The 11,515-nt window shown below is 40.0% G+C and overlaps 1 protein-coding gene across 1 annotated transcript; it reads right to left on the reverse strand.

Moving 5' to 3' along the window:
• Nucleotides 1–686: 686 nt before the first annotated feature.
• Nucleotides 687–5,634, reverse strand: hopx (HOP homeobox). Its single transcript, XM_083785595.1, has 2 exons — nucleotides 5,207–5,634; nucleotides 687–1,005 (listed from the first exon to the last, which is right to left on the reverse strand). The coding sequence occupies exons 1-2, from the start codon at nucleotides 5,354–5,356 to the stop codon at nucleotides 928–930; spliced, it is 228 nt and encodes a 75-aa protein (XP_083641721.1). The 5' UTR covers nucleotides 5,357–5,634; the 3' UTR covers nucleotides 687–927.
• Between the last annotated feature and the right edge of the window lie 5,881 nt (nucleotides 5,635–11,515).

The raw sequence follows: 11,515 nt of genomic DNA on the forward strand, positions 1-11,515 counted from the left end.
TCATAAAGGTTTAGTGTCCTCACAATGTGTGTGTGTGTGTGTGTGTGTGTGTGCACGAGTATGCGTGTGTGCAGCACGCACCAATGAACACATACAGTACATGCTATAAAATGGATGGGCTTGAACTACCTGTTGGGTCACTATGAGCTTGTTGTGCAGACGGTTCTCACGATCAGAGTGCTTTCACAGCATGTTCCAGACCAACCCACAGGCTACACAGCCTCCTCATAAAATGAGAAACTCAGAGGTACAACTTTGGTGTTGTACGATGGTCTAGATTGAACACAGCGAGAACATTCAATCTGCAAGCTTTTGGTGTGTCGCAATGTAAGGAGTTGTGACTTGTAGATTTGGCTGTTTTTGCAACGTTGCCAGGGTCAATGTGGTCACTGGATATTGCTGGGTACACCTTTATGATTGTCTCCAAAACACATACACACATGGTAAATGTCCTGGTCCTTTGTAGTGCTGTGAACAGCACAATGTTAAAATCAGCTCCCTGCTGAAAGACATACACAAAGCCACCTCGATGTACACACGCACACGCGCAAACACACACACAGTCACACACACACACCCCTCCCCATCTAAACGGCATCTAACCCTTCCCACCATTGTTAAAGACAGCTTCCATGAATTTGGACCCTAAATCACACTCCCAGCACGGAGTGCAGCTTCAAACACACTTTGATCACTTAACTTATTATGTTTTATTTCTGTAAACATGGCAGATATATTGGCAACAAACACGCAAAAACTAACAGTTCACATTCCGTAAGGTAAAATAGCTTCATAGATACAAAAGAGAGAATAGCGGAGAGGGAAAAGGAAGGGAGTCCATTCTTCCAGGAAGTTGGTCAGTAAAGGAGTCTTCAGGGGGATTAAAAGGGAGGTAATGTGGATCACGGTCAAAGGACTTCTTCCAACTCAGTCCGTCACCGACCGCAGTTCGGCAGGGAGCCCCTCCGCCTGCCGCCACAGTGCGTTACGTAGCTTGAACCATTTCTGTAAGCAAATGAAAGAGAAAACAATTGAAGGAGAGCCCCATGGGAGGTGTCACAAACAGGTGGTGGTGGGTCTGTTGGCATTGCAGCTAGCCCATTGTTTAGTGACGAGGTGTTTGTTTCTCAAACAGTGTTACTTTTGCCACAAACTGCCTCAGAGCCTGAAACATGATCTGGATGAGGTAATCGGTATGGCTGACAAAGATTGTGAATGTGATGGTGATATGAATATTCCTGAGAAATTATACAGGTGGGGTTCATGTATTGTCAGGATTCATTTGGAACAAAACACTGGGCTGGGTTTCCCAAATGTATTGTTGGCAGCACTCATATAATTGAACTATGACAACCCTAGAGCCAAGCTGCATGAGGGAAACAGAGGGGGAGAAAAAGCACATTATTTCCCTCCAATTTTGTGGAGCATTCTGACATCAACTAACCCTATTCCCACTGGGCCAGTGCATGGAATAGCACCACACGACATTCTGATCAGTCAGCCAATAAGTCCAACAGTGAACCATTGACCAGATGAGTGCTGTGTGCTGAATTGTTCGACACTCATCTGTGACACACGAGCCATTGTTTTTTTGTGAGCCCAGGTTGTCAGGGAATCTACAAAACACTGGTGACATCATCTTGATAACACTGAGGGAAAGGGAGTGGTGTGTGGGTTCAAGTGATGAGGGTCGGTAGTGTTGAGGACATCCAGCCAATGAGTTAAACCACTGGCTCCCAGTCACTATGTATTGGCTCACAGTTTAGGCAATACACAATTGATCCCAATGATTTTGATTGCACTGACAACACATGAGATTCTAATTTGGAAGCTGTGCTATGTCTGCACTGCAGTCTGTGAAATATGCAGACTGCACTGAAAGTGTTCTGAAGTGAACTCCGCTATTTGCACTTTAAGTGGTTCTATTTAGGTGGTTTTGAGTTTGAAAAAGAGCTAAAAGAAATTAATAAAATAAAATTTAATATTAATTCAATATCTCTAAAATGAAGATTAACCAATCTGTAAAAGTAGGATTTCATCAGTTTACTTAAATGTGCACCTTTTAAAATGTTGCATTATTGAATTTTGTCTTTCACAGATTATGACAAATGTATGCTTCTCATCCCTTCAGTCTTGCATGTATTGTATGAATGTCTTTTCCCTGAAGGGAAAAAAAGAATTACACAAACAAATTCCAATGAATGGCACAACTGTGCTTGATTCATCCACTTCCGTTGATTTACAGTAGGTTATTAATGACCCTTATTAATGACATGGCATAAAGATGCCCAAACATGCCACACAGAGGCTAAAACAACTTATAAATGTTACTAATGGGAGTGGCAGTATAGGGTGTGGACCCTTAGGCAGGTATTTATTCTCAAATAAGAGCTTTGTTTGCAAATCCAAACATGGAACAAGACACAAAAAAAGCAAATAAAATGTCAGCTGGGAATGAAGTAAGGTCTTTTGACAATGGGCCAATGGGTCTACATCACCCTTGCTGGATAGAGCTGCCCAGTCAAGTTTGCCCGGCTTTTTCCACCTTTGTACACACATAATGGAAACATTCACTTGCCAACACCGGGGAGGGAGGGGGGCTGGATGTACATCTAAATCTAGAGCAGGGTTTTTTTTCTGGCCAATTAAGGACCCCTTCGCTGAGAGATACATATTTAGATGAAGCACTACATATTGTTTGAAATTGTGTTTCAGTTAAATCAATTAAATTCACTGATATGATACTGATACTGGCCATGATACTGATGATGTCACTATCATGTCACAGGGATCAGTCAGTCCCCATAACAGCCCTGTCACAGGAATGTCAGTATTTGTAAATTGATTACATATTTTCTAAATGATATAAGCAAAACAATACTGTACTAATAATACATTTTAATTGGACGGTAAGGGACCTGTAGGGGGCACTGGCCCATACAAACACTGATCTCAATATAACCAAAGAGTTTATGCTTTAGAAGTGAGTGCATGTCATGCATCATGGTAAAACAGCTGTCATGATTGATTGAAATATTTATTAACAGTTTGCAGAATGGGTACATTTCACATGAAAGCACAACTCAATAGACTGTTACTATGGACAACACACTGATAAAGCATTACACTTGTTTACAACAGGGTCCACCATTTTCAATTCATCAGAACATTTAGAAACAAACAAATTGTGGATCTGATCATTTTAGGGAGTGTGCATTTGCAGACAAATTATGCAAAGTAGGCTATGTTGCTCTAGGCCAGGGCCGCAGGGCAGAAAAGGTTCTCACCAAATGTGCCTATGAAACTAAACTGTTTAAATGAAATGACATCAGCCGAAATTGCACACTTTAAATTTGTTTTCAAAGACTCGAAAGGCACCAGAACTCTATTGCATGGAACAGGAGGAACAGCAATTCTTTATGGAGCAACTATCATTATCAGTGGAATGCTTCAGCCCAAACCATTTGGGCTGCTTTGCTTATCGGCGTACTATGAAACTTCACATCTGGCTCTTTGCTTGGCAGATTTGATAGGTTTTTACAGAGATGTTTTCCACTGAATGTATTGCATACTAAGGGTGTGTTGGAAGTGTAAGTGGGGGCAGTGGTACTCTGTATGTATCTTGAGACTGGGTGGGCAGTGGTTATAGTGTGTATATGTTACAGTAGTAAGTGAAGATCCACCCTGAAACAGACCCCCCCCCCCCCTGCACATAAAAAACTATATAGACCTATTAAATGAATTAAAAAATAATATTGATATTATACAATTGTAAAGGTTAATCAGATTTGAATTGATCCAATTAATGTTGAAATGCTCGTTTCATAGTTGTGAACTGTTTCGCAAAAGATTTTAAAAAAGCGGTGGTATGTGGCTGAACATGTGGTATGAGGTTATAAAGAGAGACAGCATAGCGCTTCATTGCAGATAATAATAGGCCTACTGTATTTTATATGCATTTCTGCACACTCAGATTAGGCATATTCAAATGTCCTCCATTCGCTGTCAGTGAAGTGATTCCAGACTTTGTCTACTGATCAAATTGAATATTTGAGTCTTTGCTCTTTTGCAAGACATTCATGCATTTATCCTAAATCTGAACTGCATTAGTGCTGCATACAGTCATTGACTCATTGCACAACACTCCCTCCATCATTAATCCTGTCCTAAATAATTCGTACTGCATGCAACATTTCCATTTTTAAAGACACTTGTGAATTCATTCATCCTGAATTAGCTCTGTATGCAATGGTTAGAACTGGAGTAATGCCCAGCAGTATATAAACTGTGCAGGCTACAGTGGTAGCCATTGTAGATGGCCCCTTTCATTTATTCATCCTACATCTGGACTGCATAAACACGGTTGGAAATGTATATGTTGTTTTCCAATGTCCAATTGTCCAATATAACACATTATTACAGAGTGCTTGACTTGATTTTTCCAACCAAATTATCCCAATGCAGTGACCAGAACTTCCAGAAGAACCAGTTATAGGCAGGCTGTCAATGTACACAGAGTGAAATAAGCATGCCTCAAGCCATATCACTGAATGTCATCTCTGCATTCTGCTGCCCCTCCCGGCCGAGTTGTCGTGGTTTCGTTAAAATCTTTGACCTGGTCCTCTGCATATCCTCTGCATATACGTCTTATATTGAATTAAATTGTGATCGTGACGAAACGTGAAATGATGTCACAAACAAGTCACAACATAAAAGCGACTCACTCGGGACGGGCTGTCAAAAGTTCATGGACCAAATCAGCACTCTGGCCGCGGTCATAGGCTAAACATAATAGGCAACATTACAACAGCCTGCTCTGTTCAAATGACCAGCTCGTTCTAGAATAATGTTGCACAGTCTTTGCTCAGCGGGGCGAATCAATCTAGATTCTAGAACTATCCTATACTGTAAGCTACTGCAGATCAAATCATCTGATGCTGTAGCATAATCAAACATTTCAATGTTCAAACAGTTAATTAATTACATTGTCTCTGAGGCCAGGGATTGCAACTTCTTTTTTTCCACGCTATATATTTATTTAGTTGCTTTATTCTCTGCCGCAGCCTATTTATTGAAAGATATATCATTCAACTCGATCTACTCTGAAAAAGTAGGCTACGTTTATTCCGAATTTTGCGCAAGTGCAGCTTTCTAGGAATTTTGTAAATGTGCAGAACAATGATCCATCTTAAAACACAACACTCACTTCGGTCTCCTCCTCCGTCAGCCCGCACTCCGCGGCGATCAACATCAGCGTCGTCCCGTCCGGATGCTTGCTGACTTTCTTGTAATTGTGCTCCAGCGCTTTGACCTGGTCCTCCGCTAAATTCATACTTTCCATCCCCTTCGTGGCCATTATTTATACCCCCTCCAAAAATAAAGCTCGAAAGGAACCGTCGGTTTACGGCACGCTGGTATTTTAAAACTTATAAGATCTTGTATAAAAGTCCTCCAGTAGTTCTTGTTCCTCTTCAGTCCCCCATCCAAATCTATGTGAACAAACTGCGTCGATCGATACACCATGGGTTGGTTGCGAGTCTGACAGCGAACTGAGACCACTTGTCAGTTTTCAGTGGACGTTCCCGTCATAGACGCTCACGCTGCTCTCTCTGCTGTGTGTGTGTGTGTGTGTGTGTGTGTGTGTGTGTGTGTGCGTGCGCGCGCGCGCGTGCGTGCGCGAGAGAGAGAGAGAGAGAGAGAGAGAGAGAGAGAGAGAGAGAGAGAGAGAGAGAGTTTTACTACTGTCAACACAGTGGCAACCAGGGGCAAGCCCACAAACACAGACCTCCCCTCTCCCCTCTTCGTTCAAACGCAATGAAAATGCACTGCAATCACGCGTTTTGTCGACTCGTGCCAGTAGTTTGAAACGTCTGACGTCAATACAAGAAACGTTACTCTTTTAAAACGAAACAAAAAGAATCCCTCTGTTATTGTTTGTAACTTACCTCAGTTATGCAACTTGTTTTGCCCGGTGACGAAAATAAGTAGGCCTATGCAGCATCAGTAGCCTACCTTGTTGTCCTTGCCTCACTCACTGCCTGCATGCATGCATGAGCTCACCTGCTGCTGATAAAACATCTAGTCTAGTAGCATTGATTGATTTTTTTAGATACAGTTTGTAGAATGGGTACAGTTAAACAAAAGTACAGGTCAATACAAAATCTGCTACGAGGGTAAACCAGAAAAAGCACTAAGATTTGTTTACATCAGGGTCCTCCATTTTCAATTCATCAGTAGGCTACGCGATCTAATCATGTCTATGACTATATGCATTTGTGTTTGCAAGTTGACTGGTATACTATATCTTGCTTTCTATATTACTGTAGGCCTACTTTATGTCCTCCAGGCAATAAAGTTTGATAGACATACCACATTCTGCAAATGCATGCAGTCCAATGACAGCTTAGTAAGCTACCTAAATGCTTATGATGGTTATTTCTATGTGGAGAAAGAAAAGAGAAAAAGATAAACAACTGTTCTGGTCATTTTCATGCAATGGAAATGTGCTGCCTGAACTTGTTGACTTTCTCACAGAAGAAACAATAAATACTGACACACTAATGTTCTCATGCCATGCTCGGCGTACACACACAGCCATGCGAGCAACTCATTTTGATACTATCTTTGGAGTGTGATTAGGCCCATAATTATGTGCTCTCTCTAAACAGCTGGAATTAAGATATCGCAAAGCTTACTGGTATAGACTTCCTCTGCCTGGATTCTGGAGCTTAATAGTTGTGTCTCACATATTATGTACATGTATAAACCAAGGTTATCTTAGTTTGAGCTTGTCTTCATTATTCCCATGAATTCATATATTTAGCATATTCATTGAATTAAATGGAAGCCATTGCACCAAGCTCAGTCCAAGCTCAGTCTAGTTGGCATATAGGTGTCCGTTGATTCAAAAGATAAGAAGACTGTATTCAATTGTTTGTCCAAAACCTTCAAGAAAGAACACATTTTTGGGGTATTGCCACTTGTTCCAGTGATGTAAATACGCAATTGGAGGAAACACATCGACTCACTGGCCTTGGAACGTCTCGGAATCCCCCAGGAGGAAGACACTAATATTGCTCTGGAGAGGGAAGTCTGGAACACTCTGGTGGAGCTGTTGCCCCCGCGACCCGACTACGGATAAGCGGTTGAAGATGGACGGATGGATGGACAGTGCAAAGTATATACATACACAGAATATAAAGTAAATAAGTGGATTCAGTGGATTCAGTACAGTATTGAGTACAGTATTGCGTCCCAGGGGTGACATGATTGCGTACTTTCTCAATTCATTGCGTCACTGTTGTTCTATTAACTGTCACTGACTGATATCTTAAAATGTCTCTTCTTCTAATCTCTTCAGCCTGTATACCATGTCGATGTGTCAATGTGTGTTACTCTTACCATATATTGTGTTGAAAAGCAACTTAGAAACATTTCACTGATGGGTAAATAGTACTAATCCTTTCCTACTGTATAGGAATATGCCACTGCCTACAGGACACTACCACTGACATAAAGCCGTTGAATTTATGACTTACTGGTAAACATACCATAAACTTGAGAAGAGCGTATACATCACAAGGTCCTAAGACTGCTGATGTTCAAGCTCATTGGCTCTGATAGATCATAAAGGTGATATTTATTGATAAGAAAACTCTTCCCATTTGAGTCAAAGTCCATTCAATTTCCAACACCTCAGATGCAATTCTAGTGATAGTAGAGGTGTCCTTTCCTTGTAAACACAAATCATTATGCACCCCTCCCCACCATTTGATTCTAAACTAATCTAATCCAAGTTAAATTATACTTTAAACACTATATATATTTATTTGTCCACCAGGCTTCTACTGTATACTAGCTAGGGGCCCTTACCCATTATCTACTGTATACTAGGGGCCCTTACCCATTAAACCTCTTTGCCTTTTTTTTCTTTTACTATTTTGAAAAACATTTTTTAATAGTTCAAATAGCCAATCTATCTGTCGGTGCTGGGGGTGTGTTCCTCCGTGTCATCAGTGCCCATACACAAGGCGGGGTTGGCGAAAGGGCCTTTCTGTGTGGACTTTGCATGTTCTCCCTGTGTCCCCTAGGGTAGGTACCCTCACAAAAAACATGCAGTAATCCTGGTCTCTAAAGTTACCTCGCCCTGATGAAGGGGAAAGGAAGTGGAAAGGAATGCTGCCACATGATCGGGAGATGGTGGGTTCAAACCCCACTCAAGTTTTTACTTTCAAAACTGGTAAAAAAGAAAGAAAACAAACAAAAAAGCAGTGTGAATTGTCTGGACCCAGTGGCTCAGTGTGTTAGAACGCTGCCACATGATCGGGAGATGGTGGGTTCAAACCCCACTCAAGTTCAAACTAAAAATAAAGGTCCAGGCTGCAATCCTACCCCAGTCTTTACTGTGACACTTTGCTTTGCACACTGATTTCCAGAAGGACAACTTTAAAGCAGACCAGAAATTCACCATGTTTGTGTGCCTCAGTGGCCCAACGGGTAAATCAGATGATATCCATAGTATACCTAGTAGAAGTGTGCCGGTTCAAACAGGACATACTCCTAGTAGGCGGTGTTGGTTCAAATCACCAACACCTAGTGTAGGCGTGTCCCAGTGGATAAATCAGATAATATCCATAGGATGGTGCTGGTTCCTGGTCTCTAAAACTACCTGGCCAGCCGGGGCGCCTGATGGAGGGGAAAGGAACTGGTCGGAATAACGTGTCCCTTCCACGCGCTACGTCCAGCTGGGGAAATTCCCCCCTGTCAGGTGAAAAGAAGCAGCTTGGACTCCTCATGCATAGAAGGAGGCATGAGGTCAGTCCGCTGCCCCCCAGGTTGGCAGAGGAAGTGTAGCGCCCAGGATTACATTAGATAATTGGCACTGGTTTTTTTTTTATCCGTTTTTTTCAAATCCTCAAAAATGATGAAAAACGGCGTGCTACAGTATGCCGTACGATATGGGCTATTAGACGAGTGTCTAAAAATGGGATAAAAAACGACTAAAAATAGACGTCTAAAACACGTCAAAAATAGACGTGTTTTAGACGTCTATTTTTAGACGTTTTTATCCCATTTTTAGATGCTCGTCTAATAGCCCATACCGTACGGCATACTATAGCACGCCGTTTTTCATCATTTTTGAGGATTTGAAAAAAATGGAAAAAAAAAACGATGGGTTATAGCCCATCTTTTTTGATTTTTTTCAAATCCTCAAATATGATGAAAAACGGCTTGCTATAGTATCCCGTACGGTATGGGCTACAGCCCATGGTCAAAAATGGGATAAAAAACGTCTAAAAATTAGACGTCTAAAACACGTCTATTTTTAGACGTGTTTTAGACGTCTATTTTTAGACGTTTTAATCCCATTTTTAGACGCTCATCTAATAGCCCATACCGTACGGCATACTATAGCACGCCGTTTTTCATCATTTTTGAGGTTTTGAAAAAAATGAAGAAAAAAAAAACGATGGGTTATAGCCCATCTTTTTTGATTTTTTTCAAATCCTCAAAAATGATGAAAAACGGCGTGCTATAGTATGCCGTACGGTATGGTCTATAGACCATGGTCAAAAATGGGATAAAAAACGTCAAAAAATAGACGTCTAAAACACGTCTATTTTTAGACGTGTTTTAGACTTCTATTTTTTGACGTTTTTATCCCATTTTTAGATGCTCGTCTAATAGCCCATACCGTACGGCATACTATAGCACGCCGTTTTTCATCATTTTTGAGGATTTGAAAAAAAGAAAAAGAAAAAAAATACGATGGGTTATAGCCCATCTTTTTTGATTTTTTTCAAAACCTCAAAAATGATGAAAAACGGCTTGCTATAGTATCCCGTACGGTATGGGCTACAGCCCATGGTCAAAAATGGGATAAAAAACGTCTAAAAATTAGACGTCTAAAACACGTCTATTTTTAGACGTGTTTTAGACGTCTATTTTTAGACGTTTTAATCCCATTTTTAGACGCTCATCTAATAGCCCATACCGTACGGCATACTATAGCACGCAGTTTTTCATCATTTTTGAGGATTTGAAAAAAATGAAGAAAAAAAAAACGATGGGTTATAGCCCATCTTTTTTTATTTTTTTCAAATCCTCAAAAATGATGAAAAACGGCGTGCTATAGTATGCCGTACGGTATGGTCTATAGACCATGGTCAAAAATGGGATAAAAAACGTCTAAAAATAGACGTCTAAAACACGTCTATTTTTAGACGTGTTTTAGACTTCTATTTTTTGACGTTTTTATCCCATTTTTAGATGCTCGTCTAATCGCCCATACCGTACGGCATACTATAGCACGCCGTTTTTCATCATTTTTGAGGATTTGAAAAAAAAGAAAAAAGAAAAAAAAAACATGGGTTATAGCCTATCGTTTTTTGATTTTTTTGATTTTTTTCAAATCCTCAAAAATTATGAAAAACGGCGTGCTATAGTATGCCGTACGGTATGGGCTATAGCCCATGGTTAAAAATGGGATAAAAAACGTCTAAAAATAGACGTCTAAAACACGTCTATTTTTAGACGTTTTAATCCCATTTTTAGACGCTCGTCTAATAGCCCATACCGTACGGCATACTATAGCACGCCGTTTTTCATAATTTTTGAGGATTTGAAAAAAATGAAAAGAAAAAAAAAACGATGGGTTATAGCCCATCGTTTTTTATTTTATTTTATTTTTTATCCTCAAAAATGATGAAAAACGGCGTGCTATAGTATGCCGTACGGTATGGGCTATAGCCCATGGTCAAAAATGGGATAAAAAACGTCTAAAAATAGACGTCTAAAACGTCTATTTTTTGACGTTTTTATCCCATTTTTAGACGCTCGTCTAATAGGCCATACCGTACGGCATACTATAGCACGCCGTTTTTCATCATTTTTGAGGATTTGAAAAAAATGAAAAGAAAAAAAAAACGATGGGTTATAACCCATCTTTTTTGATTTTTTTCAAATCCTCAATAATGATGAAAAGCGGCGTGCTATAGTATGCTGTACGGTATCAAAAATGGGATAAAAAACGTCTAAAAATAGACGTCTAAAACGACTATTTTTTGACGTTTTTATCCCATTTTTAGACGCTTGTCTAATAGCCCATACCGTACGGCATACTATAGCACGCTGTTTTTCATCATTTTTGAGGATTTGAAAAAAATGAAGAAAAAAAAAACGATGGGTTATAGCCCATCTTTTTTGATTTTTTTGATTTTTTTCAAATCCTCAAAAATGATGAAAAGCGGCGTGCTATAGTATGCCGTACGGTATCAAAAATGGGATAAAAAACGTCTAAAAATAGACGTCTAAAACGACTATTTTTTGACGTTTTTATCCCATTTTTAGACGCTTGTCTAATAGCCCATACCGTACGGCATACGATAGCACGCTGTTTTTCATCATTTTTGAGGATTTGAAAAAAAAGAAAAGAAAAAAAAAACGATGGGTTATAGCCCATCTTTTTTTATTTTTTTTATTTTTTTTATTTTTTTCAAATCCTCAAAAATGATGA

Source organism: Protomyctophum parallelum (genome assembly GCF_964188405.1).
Source record: "Protomyctophum parallelum genome assembly, chromosome: 16".
NCBI classification, from domain to species: domain Eukaryota; kingdom Metazoa; phylum Chordata; class Actinopteri; order Myctophiformes; family Myctophidae; genus Protomyctophum; species Protomyctophum parallelum.